Here is a 23,531-nt window from a genome sequence, read left to right on the forward strand (position 1 = left end):
TGCTGGAGAAAGTAATGTGCTGCAGGCCCCAGCAGGTGTAGCTTTTGAGTCATTCTGATTGAGAAGCTCAGCCCCTACACAGTGGTGAAGGGGCTGGATCATAAACACAACTTTACCTCTGGCACAGGACTCGCAGGCAAGTAATCACAACAGGTGCACGAGAAAGCCGGCTCACGAGACGGCTCTGAGAATGCTCCCCTTCCCTAACGCCATGCCTGGTTAGCTGGGTGCTTCTTAGTAAATGAGTATGGTCTGCAGGTGGTGCGTGGACTCTCAGAAACAGGGCAGCTGTTTGTACAGCTGTAAGCATCTGTTACCTGCGTCTCACTTTCCTCATCTATAAAGTGAGAGTAATGACAATGCCCGCCTCGTGGGTTCTAAGTTTTAGTTGTAAGAATTAAATAAATTAATACATGCTAAGTCCTTAAAGCCATGCTGGATTTACACCATTCCATAATTATTACTATTCTTACAGCCTTATTATCTTTATGAGGCTTAACAGACATATTTGTTTTCCTGACTTCTATACCATATATCCCACTTGTAAATTTTTATATTTTTTATGAGTGTCCATCTCAACCATTCTGATAAACCATTCCTCCCCCATAATAAATGGAAAAGTATGTGTTAAGGTACATATTTTTTTAAAGGTTTTATTTATTTATCTTTAGAGGGGAAGGGAAGGAGAGAGGGAGAGAAATATCAATGTATGGTTGCCTCTCGTGTGTCCCCCGTTGGGAACTGGCCTGCAACCCAGGCATGTGCCCTGACTGGGAATCGAACCGTGGTAGTTTGGTTCTCAGGCCTGCACTCAATCCACTGAGCTACACCAGCCAGGGCTAAGGTACATATTTTTAAATGGATATCAGAATTTAAAAAAGTATAAGCAGATATGCCAGAAGAAAACTATCCAATGACAATGCATAATAAAATAATTTTTCTAAAAAGGTAACGAAATGAACTCAAAATTTCATCTGGGAGCAAAATTGGATCATCTTACTCAAGTTTTTACTTGTACAGACTTTACTGTATACAACTGAGTATAACAGTACACAGCATACCACTTCTTTTGAATGAAGTTGTCATATACCTGTACTCCGAAATAACTGCAGGCTCACAGAAGAGCCGCAGGCAGCACAGAGTTCTGGTGCGCACCTCACCCACTCCCCTACGTAGCTGTGATGTAATGACCAAAATGAAAAAGTTAACATCGGTGCAGTCCCATTAACTCAAGTACAGACTTCACGCTAAGCTCCCGGTTTTTTCGCTAATGTCCTCTTTCTGCTCCAGGGTCTAACCCTGACGTCACATTAAATTTAATTATGTCTTAGTCTCCTTCGATCTGTGATAGTTCCTCATGATTTGTCTTTCACGGTTTCAGAACTTTCTCAGAGTACTCGCCAATTCTTTTGTTTCTGTGATATTTCCCCAGGATTAGACTGCAGCCAGGGATTTGGGGGAAGACCACCACAGCGGTAAAGTGCCTCTGTCACGGCATCACATCAGAGGATATACGGCCTCAGTGTGTCCCGTTACTGGTGATGGAAACTTCGACACATGCAAGGTGCTGCCTATCAGGTTTCCCCACCACTGAAAAGTCAACTCTTCGTCCTTTTCCAGACACTGCAGTCCTTGAAGCCCGTCACTGGGTCCCGTCCACACTCTCGGGCAGGGAAAGGAGGCTTTGCCTCTTCAAGAGCTGGGTGTCAAAACACTTGTGGGCTTAGGTTAAAACAATCATGATGATGAATAAATTTTGGGGAGTGATCCTTTGAGGCCACATGAATATCCTGTTTCTCTAATGTACATGTTTTCAAAAGACACTTTTACACACACCATTTCCTTTGATCTTCACAAAAATCCTTCTTGATAATAAATAGGCCTGAAGAAGATGGAGAGAACTCCCTATAAGTGAGAGGCAGTTTCCCAAGTTCATGCTACAACTGCAAATCCACATGGCAAAGCTAATTCTGTTGCACAGCATCAGCACCAGTAGCTTTCACCGTCCACACAGGAAACGGGTACATAGGGGGAGTGGCATTCCCATTCATTCAGATTAACTGACTTTGCGGCAGGCCAAATTTGAATAATAGGAAAAAAAGTAAGAGGGTTGGGCTAGGAGACAATCATCTTCTGGAGGGGGGGCCCCTTCTAGTACAGGCTCCCCAGGTAGGTGAGTGTTCTAGCAACACATCTGTATCAGTGGACCAGCTGGCGCTATTGTGAGAGGCTGTGTTCAGCTTCAGTGAAGTTTTTTTTGAAGACTCTTTCAATGCGCTTGCCCATTTTATGACCGGTGATTTACAAGCGCACCTGCCTGCACTGTGCTGCATGTTCAGAGTTTTTGACCAAAAACGTTATGGCCCTCCCAAACCCCCTCCCCACCCTCCCAATTTCCTCCCCAGTGACTTTTTTGTTTCCCCAATGAAAAAAGTCCTGAAAGAGAAACATTTTGCAATGTGGAAGAAGCAAAACAAAAAATGCCAGGAGCACTAAAAGGCATCAAAATCGACAGGTTCAAACTGCTCTGAGCAGTGGGAAAAAAAAGTCTCCATAGTTGTATTGCATCAAATGGAGAGTACTTTGAAGGTGACTGAGATTTAAACATGCAAGAATAAATATACAATTTTTTATAAATCAATTTTTTGGTGGGTAACCCCCTAGAGTATGCACAAAATCACCATTCTCTTTCTAACTCGAATTGTTTACTGACTTAATGTCTACTTGACTCTCTTTTTCTATAAAATAAACTAGAGTCTGGACTAATCAATTCTTCACAGAAGCCACAATTTCAATGGAGGATATAGTATAGGCTTAAGACTAAGATATAGTGTTTTTTAAATACTCGGCCAAGGATATGTTTATTGATTTGAAAGAGAGAGAGAGAGGGAGAGAGGGAGACATCAATGTGAGAAAGAAACACTGATCCTTTGCCTCCCACATGCACCAGGATCAGGGATCTAACTCACATGCCACTCGCCTACATATGTGGCAACTCCCTGACTGGGAATTGAACCCACAACCTTTTGGTGTATGGGACAATGCTCCAACCAACTCAGCCACCCTGCCAGGGCAAGACTAAGATACAGTTTAAGACAAACTTATTTCCTAATTGTTGAATCGCACTTCATTCTTTGTTAAAATTTTTAGCAAATATCTTTAGTTAATACCATTTATACTTGAAAGTCCGTAACATCTAAATTCTAAAAAGCAAAAAAACCCTAAATTATTTTGTTTACAATTAGACAATTATTTATGAAGCACTTTCACATATACTTCCTCATTCAACCCTTTCAACCACATTGTGAGATAAACAGAAAAAACAACCTTGTTCCCTCTTCCTTTTACAGACGACTTCTGAAGGTTTCAGTGGTTTACCTAAGACCAAAGTATCTAGGGACTGGTGGAGTCAGAACTTGGAACTAAATTAAATGACACGATGCTGCAAGCCCGCATGCGGCCTAAACACGTGCACATGCACTTTGTTTACTTGTAGCTGAGTTTGTCCAAGCATACGTGAGGGTAGCAGATTATTCCATTTAGTCAAAATGCATCCTTGGACAGAGAGCTATTGACACTTTTTTAAAATCACATTTTTTTCAAATCATAAAACATAAGCTCATTGAATGAAAACAAAAAATACAGGAAAAAAGGCAGAAATGAAAAATGAATACCCAGGGATAACTATATTTATTATTTATTATATTACCTCCTAGTAATATTTTATACGGTTAAGATCATATTATGGGTACAGTTTCATAGTCACTCGAAACGCCCACACTTCTCTTTGCCAGGAGCAGCTCTCTGAGGCCATCAGTGACGCGCACCACTCACACAGACAGAGCACAGATGTGTGAGGGGCACTGGCCAGGCCCTGTTCTCGGGGCCTCACACAGACCAACTCAGACGTCACCTCCATCCGCCCACCAGGTGGGCGCGGCTGTCTCCATCTCACAAAACAGGAAACTGACTTAGTGGCCCTCTCTAAAAGGACACCGTGAAAACACCATAATTTACTTAGTCTCCTCACTACTTCTGGATGTTTAGGTTGTTTACCATTGACACAACCTAACCAGGGCTAATGCTGAGCTACTACTCTGCATGCATTAACACAAATGTATGCTGCTTCGGCGAGAACCGCAGGTGCAGTAAATGAGAAGCGAAGCAGTCTTCATTAGACGTGGTTGAATAAATGTCACCAAAATAAAAGATAATGACAATCCAGGCAGCCTCTATGGTTTGAAACACCCCGGACCGCCCACATAGCAGTGGTTGTAGGTGCTGCGGCCAGGAACCCACCAACCCACGCTGCCTGCAGAACAGTCGCCCCGGCCGCTGTCTCCTGCCCCCACATCTAGCGCTAACGCGGGGCGGTGCAGCTGAGGTGAAGGAAACCCACGCAGAAACACAGAATGGCCTGTTGGGTCATCAGCGCACCACCAGCTGGATCGGAAAATCCCTCGGTTAACTGCTCTTGCCTGCCTTTCACTTTGAAAGTTAAATGAAAAGTCTAACCTCACACCAGTCCTTTAAACTACAGTGGGCCAACTTCAGTCCGCACGCTGACAACACTGAATGTAAGCCGGGCCCAGTGAGCGGGAAGCTTGCTTAGCTCCTGCCCGTTTGGAATTGGTTCCGGGAATAGCAGGTGTCCTGTTTTGCCATAAACACGGCCTTTCTTTTCTGCGGCAGACACGGAGGACATTTCTTTCTAAATTGAAAACAATTTCCACTTCAAAGGAAGCCTCCCGCACTCACAGATCTCTGGCTGCTGAAACCCCCCCTTATCTGCTTCCTCTCCGCGAGGCGCACAGAGGAACCTGAGGCTCCCCACCACCTAGTTTCTCTCAGCTACAGCCATTGATTCTCTGTAAGTTTATTTATCCAAAACAACAGCACAAACAATTCTTTTTCTTGGGTCAGCAGCTTACTGAATTAGCATCAATCATCAAAGGAGCTGGGGCTGAAAGGAAGATGGAAGCCCATTTTCTCTGAGATTGATTTTTTTTTTTTAAGCCAAAACACACAGGCATAGGCAGAAGGCTATTTGCTGTCGAAAAGGTTCGACTTGAAAGTCACAGCCCCAAAACTGGGCACCCACAGGACTGATCAGGTTCCTTGAAATCTCAGACTTTTTTTAATCACTTAAGTTCCTTGTTCGACGGTCTGTGAGAGTTTGATCACCTCCGTATACAAAGCCCAGTGGCACAGCTAGAAACGGGGTGGGAAGTTCCAAAGGAGGGTGAGCAAATCAGTGTTGTCGTTCATTGTAACGATTTTCTAATGGCTTTCTCCACTCCCTGCACTTTCCTTGTTATATTTAAAGTGCGAAAAGTTCATCAAAGACTGCCGTGGTTAGAGGCTTAAGTGTGTTTAAATAACCACCTTTGGCATGTTGGAAAGGGGACTTGCTCCATAGGCCCTAGCAAAATTCTTCTTCGAAAACTTCGATTTGCGTCTTGCAAGAAATCAGCTCAATTATGGTTCCTGGCGAGGTGGGGGCAGGGAGTTCTCGCCCATAGATGAAGTCAGAAGGGGCAGTGTTCCTAAGACCCCTCGGGAACTGCAAAAACGAGTCATTGGTTCGTATCCATTTTACACGCTGTCGGGGCAGGGGAATGTGTTTCCTCCCTACAGCTTTTCCTGAGATTTATGTAAGGTGGGGAATGCATCTGACCAAGCAAGCACGTATAAACTACCGGCCTGCTAAATTCCTTACATTAGCTATTTTTAAGTATTTGCCATATTGTTAAACCAATTTTAGGGGAAAATGTGGTATCTGCTGCTTATGATTCAAGTAAATAAAGAAAAACGGGAGAAAAAAGTCCCAGATGCCTGAGTGGATTGGCAAAGACAACCGTGCGTTATCACTATTTTCTCTCAAATTGAGGCAAAATCATTTCAGTTAAGAATTTGATATCAAAGTCATCAATCACCCCCTTGCCTGAGAATGCAGCAGAAACATCCATTGTTCTCCAAATAGAAAACAGATTTTTAGCTCCTAATTTACAAGGATTATGCTGGGCAATAAAGGCAGTTCCTTGGAAGGGAGAAAATAAATAAATTCATTAAATAAAATCAATAAGTACAAAGGACTAACACCTATCTTTTTTAAAAAAGACACACTTACCAACGAGATGTTATCATCTGTTAGCCATGCTAAACTTCCCTTTGCAGTTACTTCCATATTCCATACTTAGACCACAGAGAAGGGAGCAAACGCACGCTGGACTTCACGTGCTGTGCTGTCATCATCTATGGCCACTCCCAGCCACCTTTCCTGCAGCCTCTGCACTCCGCAGAACACTGCAGAGGGAGGACATGCCAGGTCTCAGAGAGGCAGAGGCCTGCCACAGATCACGACGAGCAAGGCCAAGAACTCTAAGGCCGTGTGGTTAACAAAGAGCCTCTGCCATTCTCGGAGGAGAAGGCGGGATTCAAGTGAAGCTCCCCGCGCTCCCCAGGGCCAGGCCTAGGGCATGGGCCCGCGGCTTCAGTAGGAGGTCTGGGAACAGCGGCCCGAGGCTCTGCCTTGACTGCTGCCGTGGGAACATCACGGATGGGAAGAACTCTCAGAGGCCTTCAAGCATTAACGGCGTCGGGGGCAGGGAAGGACCACTGATCACAGTCAGATCTAGGAGGGGACCTTAAAGACGGTGTTTTGTAAGTGAAAACTCATGATTTAGAATGAAGGCTATAAAAGAAAAAAAAAGCTTCGTAAAATTCTGAAAAAATTTTGCCTAAAATTTTCAAAATGGCGTAAGGGTTCCTCTCCAAAGAACACTCTGTGGGAGACGGGCATCAGACTTACAGGGACGGCGTGCGAACACAGCCTGCTTTCTCGAGGTTGTGAGCGTTGGGAAAAGCAACAACACTCCAGAGCAACTGGAATTACTAATAAATGACACACCTGAAATATTTTAACCAAACAGAATTCTTGAGATTGGTTTGAACATACAAAGTATAACCACAAAAGTAAAAGAAATAAAATATCTCTGTGAAGGAAGTCACTAAGAGCAACCAGACAGGAAGAGAGAGGGTAGGGACATCAAGAGCTGTTTTGATGACACGTGGAAATGTAAAGGGGAGGAAAAACACAACAAAAAACAAAAGAGAATGAGAGCCGGCATGTGACTAAATTCGTGACCTCCAAAAAATAAAATAATTTCAAAATAAACATAACCTTGAGCAATTGGTTGCTTTAATAGAAGGGTCAGCGTGAGGGAAACAGTGGGGAGTAAATTGCCTTAAATGATTTCCCTGTGAGTGAACGAACACACAGCGTAATAACCTGTGAAGAGTGTAATTCTGGACTTCCATTGTATTTGGCAAGCAAAGTGGGAAATGGAGAATTACTGAACCTTGCTTAAGTTCTTCTCCAAATGAGTGTTTCACTTGGTTAACTAAGATTTCCCCACGTTTCAGAACTGGAGGCAGCATGTGGAATAAAGCAGTCCTTCAGCAAATCTGTGACACATGGGATTAAGTCTACCCGAAGAAGGCTATTTGAATTTATAACAGCCGGCACCATTTTTCTAGGTAAGATCTGGTAGGTTGATCTACCTGTGTCTGTTCCAAGGCCTTAAGACATCTCCTGGGGATGAGTGATGGCCACAGCGACCCGTCCTCACCAGCCCGGCTCGGCTCCCGCAGACTCGAGGCTGCGTATACTGTCTTTCCCACAGACCCTGCCTTCTCATAATGTGCCCGAAGTGGGACAGCTTCAGTTTCATCATTTTTTGCCTCTGTCTGTTTATCTGTCTTTCTATCAATCAAACAGCTTTACCGTGTGAGATGATTTCCATTCCATAAGGTTCAACCTTTTTTAGGTTATTCTTTTCTAAAAAAATCCCCACTCAAGGATAGTTTATTGATTTTAGAGAGACAGGGGAAGAGAAACATCAATGTGGGAGAGAAACATCAGTCAGCTGCTTCCCACACGTCCCCTGAAAGGGGATCAAACCTGCAACCCACACATGTGTCCTGACTGGGAATCAAACCTGCAACCTTTTTGTGTACAGGACAATGCTCCAACCAACTGAGCCACCACACCAGGGCTTAGGCTATTTGTAACATGAACAAACACAGAAGAAAATAAAGACTTATTCACAACAGTCGGTGAAAGTTTGAGTACAACTACAGTGATGCGTTTTTTGCCCAGTATGCTGCTAAACACATCATAGGCCATGAAATAAACATTCTAGTTCACTAAATAATGCAGGCTCTCTAAAATATATCCATCTAGCATGAAAGAAAAATAAAACACACAAAATCTCTCAAAGAGAAGAAAACCCGAAGCCTCCTATTCGGATACTGCTCAGTAGACAGGGAAGGATGTCTGAGTGGCTATACTCTGAGTCATTCTAGAGTGGGCAGGGGAGGCTCCCACTCACCTCTGTAACCCCCAGGTGCTGAGTACAGCCCTGCACACAGTGAGCATTTAAGAAATATGTGCTACATTAAACAAAAGAATGAAGGAAGCTGCAATACAGGAGAAAAGAAAAACACAAAGTAAAAAAAAAGAGCGAGAGAGAAAAGTAAATTAAAAACACAAGCCTGTAATTCTAAACTGAAGCTTTGGAATTTTATACGTATGGTTGATAACCTAGATGCCAGTCATTTTTTTTCAGATGCATGCACTACACTTGACATATGAGCAAATCTACTATTTATCCCTGTGGGGAGATCAGTCTGGCCCCGGAAAATATGGAAGTGTCTAAAGAAGAAATCATGGAACAAATCAAGCCCAGTAAATCACTGGGACACGGCACTTTGACTGTAAGTCATTAGGATCTGGTAGAAAGGTTGTGGAATGACAAAGACAAGGGGATTTGTCATTTGTCCCAGAAAAAGCAACACATCTTAACCACAACAAAGATGTCAATAAGAATCTTTTCATTCTTTTTTTATAGAACTTTAAAATGAGAGTCAAGGGATAAGAATTACTAACCAAGTTAGTTTTATTTCATGCACAGGCAAATGAAACAAAGTAATACTCTTTAAAGACAGATATTAGCATTATAAACAAAACAGGCTGTCTGAATAAAACAGGCAAGAACTCCAAGCCTTGGAAATGTATCTCTTCATTCTTACTCATTCATATTGTCTCTTTCTCTCTTTCATGTTTACTGTATTTTCATATCTCCAAATAATAATTGTAGGAGGTTTTCAAAAACTTTCTATAATATACGTAAGAAACTCCTCTTGCAAATAAAAAGTCTTAATCATAATCTTCACTAATGAAAATGATCAGGAAAGCAAAGAGTTCAAGGGTTCAAGGGTATACATACTTCAATATTACATAGCCCTATAACAGCCATTCATTAATATATTTACTCAATAATGCCTGAAGGGAAATGAATGAATCACAGAAAGTACAGCACCCTCCCTCCACTTTGCAGAGATCAGGTCACATTATACATACTAGACTCAGTCCTGGTTCCTGCACATAAAATAAAGTAACACTCTGCCCTGGCTGGTGTAGCTCAGTGGATTGAGCACAGGCCTGCAAACCACACGATCGCAGTTTGATTCCCAGTCAGGGCACATGCCTGGGTTGCAGGCCAGTTCCCAGCAGGGGACTCATGAGAGGCAACCATACATTGATATTTCTCTCCCTCTCTCCTTCCCTTCCCCTCTAAAGATAAATAAATAAAATCTTTTTTTTCAAAAAGGTAACACTCTACTAGAGAGGAAGAAGGACAATTCTACTACTCAGAAGAGAGAACTGTTGAAGAATCAGGACTATTTAGCCTGGACCTGAGGCTACTGTGAATGGTCCGTTTAATGGTTGTCCTAGTAGCTCTTCTCTATGATTCTCTCCAGAGGAGATCAACGTGTTCTTGCACCCAACTAAAAAACAAAATTTTGCTCATATTCTAATGTACTGTACTGTGCTGTGCTAGGTGAGTTGGAAGACACAGAGGTAATCAGACAAGCATCCTGGTCTCAAGAGCATACATTCTAGAAAAGAATGAAGACTTGGAGTATGACTCCCATCTAGTATCTGGAAGAGAGCCTGGAACACAATGAGCACTCGTAAATATCTTTGGAATGAATGAATGAATGAATGAATGACTACAGGTCTCCCCCTGATGCAGCGTCCCTCTGCTCGACCAGGCCGCATCAGGGAAACCGGCTGACTCACGTTCCCCTTCAAAGCTGCAGGCTCTTGGAGTAGGCAGCCATCCCAAGTAGAGATGAGCCATTCTTCATGCAGGAGGAAAGTATAGATAATGCACGAGGCAGAAACTATGAACTGCCAGAAAAGAGAACCCAACAGTGCTATGAGAATTGAGCAGTTGAAGAAATCAGAAGTAAAAACCACAAGGAGGCAGATTACATCTCAGTCTATTAACTGAGGCTGCCCAGCAAAGGGACGAGTACTGAGCTCCCAGCTGCCCAAACCAAAATTGTACTCTCTGAAGCTTCTCATCAGAAGGTCACTCTAAATGTTCCCCACTCCTACCCTGTTATCTGGAGCTACAGTCTGGGGCTATTCATCTTGGCGGGACCTGGAGGAATACAGTCTGCTCTAAATCGAAGAGTCCACAAAGTAGAATGATTTGTCCACACTAGAAGCAGACAACCAGTAAATCAGCTCTCAGAATCTTTCAGAATAAAGTAAACTTCCTTGATAAAGAACCACAGCCTTCCACACAGCCTGGAGTGTGACTCCATAAAGCACGGCCTGGTTTACAGGTCCGACCTGGGGGTTTCTAAGTGATTTAGCATATCCTTAACTGCAACTATGGAGACAAAAAGTCTTCACACATACACTGTTCTGGTTGATACTAAAGGAATTTCATCGAGAGAAACAACATTGGGTGGTAGGGACATTAATATGAATTCTCCAGAACATCATATAATAAAGAATGAAATCATGACTTTAGCCAAGCCTTTGAATGAAATGAGAAAACCCTTTTAGACTTATTTTTTAAAAGGCAAGCTTGCAGCTGGCTGACGCCTCTATTGGCGATGACGGCTGATCGTTTGCTAGTAGCAAAACACAACCACGAAAGCACTTATCTACAATCCAATAACCACAGAAGCAAACCTCAGCATATTCCTTTACCATCCACACATTTCCATATAAATACACGGTAAAATGAAATTTAATGTATTTATTTTTAAAGACTAAAAAAATAAGGATGCAACATAAAAGAAACACAAGGTTTTTTTTTTGTTTACTGAGGTATCCATATAACTCTACTTTGCAATATCTAACTTCACTCAGCACTTTTGTTTTGAAGATGGTAAAAGTTCTGAGTGATTTAATGTCAAGGGAAAGCCCCAGTAATGCATCACGAGGTAGGCACGCATGGCCAGGCCGACTCTAAATGGGGGCCCGCTCAAACTGGAAGTACATACCTCCGGCTAATGGTTCAATAGGGGCCTTTTGCCTAAGCATTTTTACAAACTTATGACTTAAAACAAACAATCAAACTGGCAACTTAAGAATGGAAACCACTGTGCTAACATATTTGATACAAGACTACAGTATTTATTTTTTTTTAAAATAGATGACAACTGAATACATGAGGATTTCACATGAAAATCAAAGGGGGTCTGACATTGTGTTTGTGTTTCTCAGATTTAGACAATCGGACGCCATTGGGATTCCACTCTAAACAACAACACACGGCTGGCCCTGAGGACGGCAGTTCTCCCTCAGCCGAGGAAACATCATCCCCAAGCCCCAGTCTGAACTGAGGATCCTGTAAACCCTACCCTATCTTTTCCCTACACATACACACCTAAGACAGAGTTTAATTTATGGGTTGGGCACAGTGAGAGATTACAACAATAACTAATAATAAAGTGGAAGAATTGTAATTTCGTGCTGCGGTAAAAGCGGAAGGTGCCATCATCACTGAGTAAAACGAGGGTGACCTGGACACACGCACTGGGACACTGCGGCGGTCCGCGGGGTAACCGAGACGGCTGCCAAGTGACTGACGGGCAGGGGGCATCCATGACACAGAGACGCTGGACAAAGGGGTGAGTCACGTCCAGGGGGCACAGCACGTGATTTTATCACGTCCCTGAGCACAGCAGCAATTTAAAACTTATGAATTGTTTATTGCATTGTTTATTTCTGGAACTTTCCATTTAGTGTTTTCGGACACAGTTGACCCCGGGCAACAGAAACTATGGAGAGCCGCGGGTAAGGGGAGGCTGCTGTATAGGCCGGCGGGCCGCAACTCGGACCACGGGCGCTGCAACTGCCTCATCCTTCTTTCACGCCTGAGTCACTCACTCAGGCCATCAATCAAGTTCCCACGGGCATGGACATTCCTGACTCTTTACTTCAAAGAAGAAATATGTGACGAAGAAAAATAAAAAGAAGCAAAGATAATACAAAAGTAACCTGCATGATCTCAGAATATATTGAGACATATGCACAGAGTTGTGAACATTCATGAATTAAACTCTTTCTGGATTTCCGCCGCGAACTAGCACGGCCCTGGTGGCCAGTGACCGCACTGAAGCTCCAGCTCGCAACTACTCCACTTACGGGGAAGCGACAGGGTCACACTGAAAACCTCCAAACTGAACGCAAATTGATAATAAAGACATTGTGAAACAATGTCCCTCTACTCCCACACCTCCCCCCCAAAACGTCCAAGGGCTTTTCCCTCAATGAAGATAGTGGAAAACACTAAGCATAACATTTAGTTAGTACAAGAAGCTATCATTTAGAATTAAAAAAAAAAAAGATAAAGAACTTCCCAGACAAGAAAAAGCTAAAGGGGTTCATTACCACCAAACTAGTATTACATGAAATATAACAGGGTCTTCTTTAAGAGAAGATAAAAAATATCTTTAAGATATTTTTTATCTTCTATCTTTCTATCTTTAAGAAAAAGATAAAAAATATGAACAGTCAAATGACAATAAATACCAAAAATTGAATCTAAAGAACAAAATAAATAAGTAAGCCGAACAGAAACAGACTCATGGATAGAGAGAACATTTTCACAGTTTCAACATTTTTTTTGGCGCGGGGGTGGTGCGGGGGAGCGTGGGGTTGGGGAGGATGGGTGAAAAGTGAAGGGATTAAGACGTACAGATTGGTAGTTACAGAATATTCATGGGGGTGTAAAGTACAGCATAGGGAATATCGTCAATAATATAACATAGTCAACAAAACTGTGTATGGTGGCAGATGGGTATGAAATTTATCGGGACGATCACTTAATAAGTTATATAATGTCTGATCACTGGGGTTCACACCTGAAACTAATATAACCTTGCATGTCAACTGTAACTGAAAAATAAAATGACTTAAATGAAAACATTTTTAAGAAGAAATTGGGTGTTACGTATTTTTAAGAACACTCTTAAAGTGTGTTCCAATACTGGAATGGCCACTTTAATTGATACAATATATTTCAATTGACACAATTTTCTGAAACGCTGCTAACAGGAGGAGTCTTCCCCTTCTCCAGGTCCCACTTCGCTGAGATGCCAGGGTGGGGCGTTCAGCAGTGGGATCCTTCCTCCATCTGATCCCGGCGTGTAAACGGCACCCCGGTGAGTGTGTGAATGGTGATCACTATTTCTCCACTCAAGCTGTGCTCACCTACCTGCTGAAGGGATGATCACTCAGTTTTACCACACGCCAAGGGACCTGTTATTTATTATATTACATTTTATGGTGCGGAGTAAATAAATAGCATTAAAGTGCTAAATTCCTTCACACAAAGTGTATTCATAAACTAAAGAAATTCCTTCTATCAAGCTGATAACTGCTAATGGGCTCTTCATAAAATGCAAAGCACATTCATTGTTAAAATGGCAGCAATAAAGGGAGGCAGCTGGGTTAACACATCGAAATAGCACTTGAAGGCAAGCACTTGAGGCAAGGCACACGGATGTAGCATGACTGAAGCATGAGTTTAAACACATGAACCTCCCTGAAGTAATCTGTCACCTTCAAGTAACTGGGTTGTAAAAATTCACACCCCAACACAATACCATTACCGTAATAGGAGATTCAGCATAAACTAGTATGTGAGCGGGGGAAGAAGGCACGACCCAGACCCCTCCTAAAAAGTGCCTTAGTGACTGCGCATCTGGACTTACCTGACTTGTCTTCCAGGCAAAGCCCAGTTGGTTTGTCTTCGGTATTACATACAATACACTCTCATTTCCCTCCCTGATTTCCAGGGTTTCCAGGTTTCGTGTAACTGCGTCGGGGTGGTTTTCGATGATAAGAGATATTCTAGGTACCAATCCTTCAGGATTTCCCTTCCCCATTCCTCAGTGACTTCACATCACTTAAGGCAAGTTACAACTCCGCCTTTTTTCCTGGGCGGATTTCAACTTGGTGGAGCTTGAGAGTAGCAACAATCCCTGGCCTGTCTTGGACCCCCTCACAGAAAGCCACCGTGGGTCTCAAGGGCCAGGCCCCACCCTACCCCGGCATCTCTTTCTTACATGGTGCTGCACCCACACGACTGCATCCGAACAAGAGGAAGAATGAACTTTCCGTAGCAACGACAACATTCACTTAGTATTGTAAGATGGTATAATACACACAGCAAGAATAAGGGAGAAAGAGTATTAACAACAACGTAACATAGCAATTATTTAAAATCATACTAAGAGGATTACCAAAGAGAAAGGCAAGCCTGTTGTCGAGATTTCTCTCCGAGCTAATGAGAGATCAATATATCAAATACAGAATAAAAACTGAGGTGCCAGAATGAAGTCCAAAGTCTGCCGCAGGGGAGGAAGTCCAAATGAAGGCATTTTAGGGTACAGCGAGACAAAGCGAAGGTGTACACAGGCCAAGTAAGATCAAGTCAGGGCACTCATGGAAAACAATGACTGGAACTTTCCATAGTAGAGGAATAAATGGGAAAAACAGGACAAGGAGAAAACATACACAAAAGAAAAGGCAGGGGAAACAAAGTTGACCGTTAACACTTCGGTTGTTATATAACTGCATTTTATCGCAATTTCTGTTCTTTAAAAATATAGGTGTTTATAAGATCAGGGTAAAATAAACACAGACCCCTCAATAAACACGCTTCTTCATTCACAGCAGTATTGGAATGCTGCTTATTTGGTTCCTGAAATCCAACTGTCCATACTACACTCTCCAGGATTTGTCACTTGGCCACAAACTCTGACTCGATGACAAGCACGGGGAGTGTCCCTCCAACTCCCTGGTCCCAGGTGCTCAGCCATGGAGCTGGCCCTGCCTTCTCTCCTGACCTCATCAAGGGCTTCCCCTGAGACGTGGGCCCCAGCCCCCTCCCTTCAGACAGCCTCCTCACCCACACACTCAAGGGGGGGTTCCACAGAAGCTGCTCCTCCTCCCCCAAGGCCAGGCAACGCCCCATTTCCCTTCCTTTCACTACTGCAGACTCTGCCCCCACCAGAGGCAACTCAGTTCTGCCCCTCGACTCCTCCCTCCGGTCAGGGCCTCCTTGGGTCAAGGGGGAGCTGTTTGGGAGCACCAGTTGTGTCGATAGCAAAAGAACGAATGCCCTCTTGCTAAAAGGAAGGGGGTCCCGCCAATATACCTTACTATTTAGAGAGATGGGGACAAAGAGAGAGACAAAAAATGGAGCACAATTCCCTCCCCGGCTCAGATCCCCCATCACCACTTCACTTTCCATTCCTCACCCCAGAACTGCCCTCTGACCCAGGCCACGCACTACTCTGCATATCAGTGACCCCAGGAGACTCAGCCCCTCACCTCCCACCTCTCTCAAAAGGGAAATCTCTGCCCCAGGTAAGCACAACAAGGGCACGCCGAGGGTGATGGCCTTACTCTCCAAAATAAGACGCTGGACTGGATAACCTCTAAAGGCCCCCTATTTATCACATCCCAACACTGCCTGTGAGCCTCTGACCCCACTCCCAGGTCTCTGCAGAAAGACATGTGCTCCTAGAATCTCGAGTCAGACTCGATGCCCACTCTCAGGATGCAGGATTGTGTTTTAGTGAAATTTGAGAAAGCTACATCAAGCTATTAGAGGTGTATTACGGATAAAACTGTTTTGTAGAGGTTTGCACCAAAAAAGATGATATAAGATTATTTCTATGAGAAAATACACTCTGAGTTCCAAACAACTAACAAAGGAGCAGGTAAATGAACTATAATCTACGCACAAGTGTAAAACTATATCGTTATGAGGTTACCAGGTACCCTATCATAGAAAAGTGTCAGAAAACAGCCAATGTGGCCGATGACCATGGATAGGACCTAAAGATGCCTGCAGACTATCGTACAATGCGTGTATACATTTTTCTTTGATTTACGTGCTTTTCTGGAACATGTTTATGAGGAAAGCAAGGCCTTCTCACAGCTCATTTTTCTAGTCATACATTTAATGGTTTTTACTCCCCTGCAGATATTTATTGCACTTTCTTGGACATTAAAAAAAATCCAGAACATAAACTATCTAGGGCTTCTGTCGTGCATCAGATTGTAACAGTGAGTCACTACACTCACTAGTGGAGTGAGGAGGAGAAAGGCTCACTAGCACCTCAAAGGCAACATGGCTAATTACATAAAAAACACCCTAAATATTACGACGGGACAGGCAACAAATAAGAGAACTACAAAGTAAAAGAAAGAACGGTTGGGAATGCAGAGTTTGTGGGAAAACAGCAAAAAGCACTCAGGTTTTGCTGAAAGCTCTCTCTGGCCTGTCTGGGGCGCAGCCTGTCTCAGCAGGAGACGCGCCCCTACACTGGGTGCTGGAGTTCAAAGCACTGGAAGCAGAAAGCTTCCGCTCAGGCGTCATCTGAGGCATGGTGAGGTAAAACGGAGGCGTCTGGGTGTATTTCAGGCTGGGTTTGCAACTCGTTCTGTTATCCTGAAGAGTTGAATACAGTGGCTAGACCAGGTGATTGCTAACTTTTTAAGAGTCAGTCTCACACACAAAGACACCTTATACAGAGTGAGCATAAATATGAGCCACAGGGACACAGTCTTGCTTCTTTTTCATAGGCTGCTGCTCAATTTGGGGGGCGGGCGCAGGGGGAGAACAGCTTTAAACAGTGGTCAGAGTGAATCCCTGGAGCTGTTCTGGCTGTTGGCCTGGGATCACGTCTAGTGCTGTCTGACAAGTGGAGGGTGAAAAATGGCTGTGTCTGCAGTTCTCCAAAGTGTACTCTAAAGAACACTCACTCCAAAATATATTCCTTGCATAACGTGTTTGTTGCTCACCTAAGCACAGAGTATGTTCCACAGGCAACTCGTCGCTAGAAACTCACAATGAAACCTGAACGCTGAAGGCTTCGGAGAGTTCTGCAGTAAACAAAGTAGTGTGTCCTCAAATCAAGCAAACAAAGAGTGTTATTGCACTTTTATGGTTCTCCCAAGAAGCTACTTGAATACAATTTCTTGGGAATAAAAATCTGTTTCTTAATTCACCTTTCTGGCCACGGCCCCTAGCACAGTAGCTGACAGAGGATAGTGCTCATGGTTTTTGAAAAACAGATGGCTGAACCTGGAAAAGCCTGGAACCTGGAACTATGGCTAATGTTCTTATTAGGTCTTGTATAGCTAAAGCAAAACGTCAAATGCATTAAGAAAATGCAAAGGTAAAAGTGCAATGTACAGCAACAAAACAGTACCTTCCCATGGGGACAAAAGTAAATTCAAGGCAATAAGTTCCGTGGAATATTTTCCTCCGGCAGCGAGAGGAAGCTAGAAACAAAATATACTGCACAGGGCTTAGGAAAGTATTATTCTCCACACGGGCTCAATAAACATTAGCTGATGTTTCCCAGCAGTGTCCGTAACTGATTTATCTATCCACTTACGTTTCTCAGTGCCTCAATTTCCCTGTCTATAAAGTAAACAAATATTTACTGTAAAACAAAACAGCAATCTATACTCGCTGAGGAGTTAGGAGGCTTAATTTCCGCTTCAGAAGCATTTGGAAAAGGTGGGTGATGGATGGGCGTGTCGATCACCATCACCATCACCACGGCTGCTGCGGGAAGCAGGTGTGAGAAGCAGCCTGCCTGCCTGCCAGCTCGGCGGTCCCACACTCCCTGTGGTTACAGAACCACACGCCGCTCAGTTTCTCAGGGTGCACTGGGAAGATGATAAAACTCAACACAGCTAAATTCTAATCATTTGCATAACGAAGATTTCTTTGTTAACTGACAACAAATATTTTTGACCATAAAGAACATACAAATTAAGTATTTCCTAGGAAGAGCTGTGATGTAAGAGGATAAATGTTTTTAAAGGTTCAGGTTGGGGCTTTGAACACACAGTTGAGGGAGAAAAAAAAATCTCGGACTAGGATCTGGACTGACCAGCACAGTCCTACTCCCTCACTTGGCAAATTACTTGTGAGCAGGGGTGGTGGCGCTCACTCCTCCCTCCCTCGTGACTGGAGTGGTGTCTGGAATGTATTAGGCACTGTGGAAAGTCTGAATGAATGAATGGATGAGTACCCATGCCTCGTTGTTTTATCAAGCAATAACCAAAACTTATCCAGCTATTTAAAAGCTGCCAGTAATGATTCAGTTACTTGTAAAATGCTTTAAAGGAGAAGTGAAAATGTCTCCAACTCTGTAAGCCTTCTGGTCAGAGAAGGGGTAGGGGAGACAGCGTCTGTACGCTCTATAGAACGTCCACCAGCCTAATGCACGACATGGCTATCCATCTGTGCACCAGTCACCCCAATCCATTCTGGAGAAAAATCACTGTTTCCAACATAATACACTAAAACAAATTTATAAATGTTAATAAAAATTTTTTAAAGGTCGGGTCACTACTTCCTGTAACACATGTCAGACGGAACCTAATACATCTCCGAATCAGGTCACTGGCAGGACAGCTATGACATTAAAGAATGGAGAAAATGGAATTTTTCTCTTTTAGAAGTGGTTACCCGGCACATCTCTCCGTTTCCCTCTCGGCTCCCTGGAGTGGAGCGAGCACTGGAACGGGGGAAATTTATTGAAACATGCCATTAAATCAGCAGGCAGAGCATTCTGCTTTACGTGGGGCTATAGAAGTCACGCATGTGGGAAAGCCAAAACAAATGGACAGTAAAGATGAGAACAAAAGTGTTTTTAAGAAGTAAATGGATTCCTAGAATTTACAAATGTATTGGACCAGGAAGCAAAACAAGGGTCTTCGAATTTGCCTTGTGATCCTTTCTGGGTAGGCTAAAGTTAGAGAGACCCCTTACTCAACAATCTGGCTTGAAAATGACAAATAAAAGTGAAGGTTCTGGCAGGATTACCAGGAATTACTTTAGAAGGTGGTAATACAACTGAATTTATCGAAAAGAGTCATACCAGGGTTTATTTAGTAACAAATGGAGACGCTGTTTTTCTGTAGATCATCCGTGGAGATTCAGAGAGCAGGGCAGGGAGAAAATGTGTTGTCAAGCAATTCTGCTATGGAGTAAAATGTGCTCTGAATGCCTGAGACGCAAACACGGAAAACACAGCGGTACGTGCAGGTCCAACTGACATTCTGAATGGATTAGAAAGAAGTCCCAGGCCAGATATATATCCCCTATGGTTGCCAAGACTGGAGTGTGAAATACTTATGTTTATATATCCCAACTCCCTACATTTATACAATAGACCAGAACAACTGCTTTTGGAATTCTTAGAATAATTTGGGGCGACAACTGAATTCTTAGAATAAGAATTCTTAGAATTCTTAGAATAATTTAGTTCGACAATTGGTGTTAATGTGGTCTAACATCCACATTGGCATCAATTTAAATGTGTACAGTAATTTATAAAGCACATTTCTACACATATAAGTGGCCCTCAAAAGAATCCTAGGCATTAAAACATTAATCTGTTCATTCAAGACCATTCAACTGATCATGGGAAAATCAGCAAGCTCCTCTCTCAAATTAAGAATAGGAAAGACATGAACAGAAAATGCAATCGATCAGTACGGGTCACTGTGATAAAAGACAAAGTGTCTATAATGCATATGCGACAGAAAAAGGAACACATGAGACCTACTGGGCTGCCAGTGGGACTGAAGGGCACACTGTGTTTCCCTCTGATCAGTGGCGAGTCCCCATGGCTGTACAATGGCATGCAGACCTTTTGCAGTCAAGATGCACATGCTTTCAACACAGAAAAACAACGGAGCTATCAGGAAAATCACCCTGAACTTGGACTACAAGTTATTTCCTTGCATCTTGGATATGGTTTTGTTTTGTTGGGGTTTGTTTTTTCATTACCATTATCAAAAAGATGGAAAAAATCCCAGCCGGTGTGGCAGCCGAGCCCAGAGAGACCCATTTTGCCACAGGTCATTAGTGTTTGTCATTACACAGCTCCATGCAGCTGCCTGCCCCCCCTGGTGTGCTCTGCACAGACTCGTCTTCAGCTAACGCAGCAGAGGCTAAGGGGACTACGGAGGTCTCCGGATTTGTTTGCCTTTGTGGGAGAGCATTCTGAAATCATTCTAGGCCAAGGGGACTTGTCAGTAACCTGTGCTTCTCCTGTCATACTGGCACTAATAGGCATTACTTGTTCTCAGGGATAAAGATCCAGGCACCCTGAGGCACCTTTGTTCAGAAATGGAGAACTGTTACCTGGAACTCAGAAATCAGGGGGGAAAAATGACACACACGTGCACACACACAATTGCACATCCTGACTCCACAACTCTGTTTTTAGGCTCTGAAACTTCATTTATTCCACATACAATAACTGAGGGCCTACTATGTTCCAGGAACCATCCTAAGTGATAGGCAAACAGCAATGAAGAGAACAGGCAAAAATCCTCACCCTTATGCAACTCACATGGGAGGAGATAACCAAGTAAGCCAGGTTAGAAATAATGCAGATGGTGATAAGAGCAACGGGGGGAACACAGCAGGGCACACACAGCTGCAACTCGGGGAGCGCTACCTGTCAAAGACTCCAGGAGATCAGAGAATGCCCTCTGCAGCAGCGGCTCCGGGAACATTATGTGGGGCCTCCTGAACATTTACAAAGAATTCTGGGTTTTATTCTGCATGAATTTCTACTGGAAAATTTCTAGCCAAAAAGTGTGGCTGATGCGTCTTTTGTTTAAACAGGATTGCCTGCTGTGGCTAAAGGGGAGGAGAACAAGAGATCAATCATGAGCCCAGTTAAGAGCCTGATTGAATAATCCAGGAAAGACATGACGATGGCGTGACCAGGAGAGCAGCTATGCAGTTGGTGAGAAATGGTTAGATTCTGGGGTGCAGTGGTTTTTTTAATTATTTTTTTCGAAAAGCTGACAGCATATGAAAATGGATTGCTTCTGGGTTATAAAAAAAAGGCATGACTCTTATATTTCTGGTCTGAGCAATCGGAAGAATGGTACTGTCATTTACTGAAATGGGGGAGGCTCATGGACAACATTTGGTGAACAGATGGGGCAGAATATTGGGATCTCCGTTTTGGACATTTTAAATGTGAGATTCCACATGACAAAAGCAGAAATGTCAAGTAAACTGAAAGACAAGCAAGGGTGGAGTTCACTGGAGCAGGCCGGGTGGAAGATATAAATTTGGGATAAAATGGTATTTAAAGGCCTAAAAGGGGATGAGATCACCAGGGAAGTGAGTGAGATTTAAAAAGAGAAGGTGGCCCAGCACTAAACTGGGGGTACAATAAGCTAAGAGGTCAGTCAGATGACAGGGAAACCCATGAGGGGACAATGAGGAGGGAGAAAACTAGAAGGGTGTGTTACCCTGGGAGCCAAGTGAACTCTGAGGAGGGGGAGGTGGTGACAAGTTACATCAAACACCACAGACAGGTTTAGGAACATGTGAAAGTAGCATGTCACAATAGTTGTGACACTTTGTCCTGGCCAGCAGGAAAGTACAGATCAGGAGAGAATGCATTGGGGTTGCATTTTTTTCCATGCCATCCATTTCTCTGTTTCAATTCCATCACCAGAAGGGAGAAAGGGAAAAGGGGAGAAGGAGAGGGAAAGAGGGAGGAGAGGGAAAGAGGGAGGAGAGGGAAAGAGGGAGGGAGAGAGGGAGCTAGGGAGGTGGGGGAGAGAGGGAGAGAGAAAGAAAGAGAGAAATTAACAGCCTAATCCATCATGCTTATTTTATTTTTTAAAACTGAGCAACAACACGTTTTGAGATCTTAGGAAAAAGCATAGAAAATCGAACTCCCAAGAGTCCGCCAACACATTTAGCACATCGCCAGTTACCATCTTGTACCTACTCCTTAGTAGCGAATCGTTTCCTCGGCAAGGCAAAGGAAAGACTCTGGTGTTAGTCTCGTGTTCTCAGTAAGGCAGACATGTTATTCCCCCTCCCTTAATTTCAGAGAGGTGCTCATTTATTTATTTTGGATGAGAGAAGGAAAAGGACAATAGAAGGAGCATCACATAGGTTCTTATTTGCTAGAAAAAGTTCAGAACTATTATCCTAGACTCATAATGGTCTTGAAATCATCTTAAGGGATACCCCAGGATTATCACTGAGTAAACTAATCCAAAACTTCAAAAATGAATGGCATATTGAGATCTGATTAAATGTGCTACTTGAAAGCGCTCTACTCAATATTCCCATAGACAGGTAATCTCTGTATCTAATAATTTATTTCTCTTCTTGATCTCTCTGTAGCTTTTAAAAATAACTCTCTCATCCTCAGCACACGCTTGCACGGTTTCCGTAGCTGGCTTTCTTTGTATGTCCTCAGCCGTCTCATCGCTTCTCTTATCCTCTTAATACGGCATGTTCCAAGATTGAATTGACCCCAGCTCTCAACTATATTCAAGGCTTAAAAATAACCTCTATGCAGAATAACACAGAAATTGAGAGTCTGCATTTAAAAGGACAAAGATCTTTCCTATGCTAGTTTCCTCGTCTGTAAAATGTGGCTGTTACCATCAGCTGCTGCGCAGAGTTTTTGTGAAGGTGAAATAAGCTAATCCAAGTGCGGTTCAACATTGAGATCGGTACCTATTAAATAAGCAAAAAATGTTGGCTATGACTGAGACTCCCAAACACAAAGCCCTACCTGCAGCCTCTGTTTATGTCAAGTTAAATTTCTGTCGCCTACTGGGATTAGTCATTGGATCCCCTCAAACTCTCTGTGTCCATAGACAGCATATTCAGGGATATAGTAAATTCAAGGCCTATTGTCGTATCATGAGTGAGTCAATTATAGCAAACTATTCAATGGATGTCAGAGGAAGAGAGCGATAAATAAAGTGCCACTTCGGTACTGGAAACCGAACTTGAAACAGCGGGAGGGCCCAGGAGCTGTCTCCCACTCACCACAGCGTCTACCTTTCATTGTGCTATCTCACTCTGGCTTCTTTATCTCACAGGACTACACATGGTCAAGCAGAATTCTTACTGTTTTTATGATTAAAATAGTACATTCATTTCATTAATTTCCCACCTGAGACAAAAAATCACCAGTCCAAAAGAAGTCACACGGAACCCTCAGAACCCTATGTTTCTAAGGCATTTTCCTTTTAAAAAACTTTTATTACTAGTATCTTCTAACTAACAAATCATGTCCCTTTCAAATAGTTTGTCTTGCTATTCTAAGAACTGTTTTGGGGG

At 43.2% G+C, this 23,531-nt stretch overlaps 1 protein-coding gene across 2 annotated transcripts in view; it reads right to left on the reverse strand.

Moving 5' to 3' along the window:
* EXOC4 (exocyst complex component 4) overlaps nucleotides 1-23,531 on the reverse strand; it is a 679,809-nt gene that overhangs the window by 315,189 nt on the left and 341,089 nt on the right. Inside the window, exon 11 of one of the 2 annotated variants that reach the window (XM_037049173.1) lies at nucleotides 5,463-5,563. The exons of the other annotated variant lie outside the window; for it this stretch is intronic. Within the exon in view, the coding sequence (XP_036905068.1) occupies nucleotides 5,479-5,563 (85 nt within the window). The 3' untranslated portion in view covers nucleotides 5,463-5,478. Of the gene's footprint in view, nucleotides 1-5,462; nucleotides 5,564-23,531 lie in introns of those variants that run through there. 2 annotated transcript variants of the gene reach the window in all.

The sequence above is a fragment of the Sturnira hondurensis genome, unplaced genomic scaffold, assembly GCF_014824575.4.
Source record: "Sturnira hondurensis isolate 20B ecotype Veracruz unplaced genomic scaffold, ASM1482457v3 Scaffold0006437, whole genome shotgun sequence".
Lineage (NCBI taxonomy): Eukaryota > Metazoa > Chordata > Mammalia > Chiroptera > Phyllostomidae > Sturnira > Sturnira hondurensis.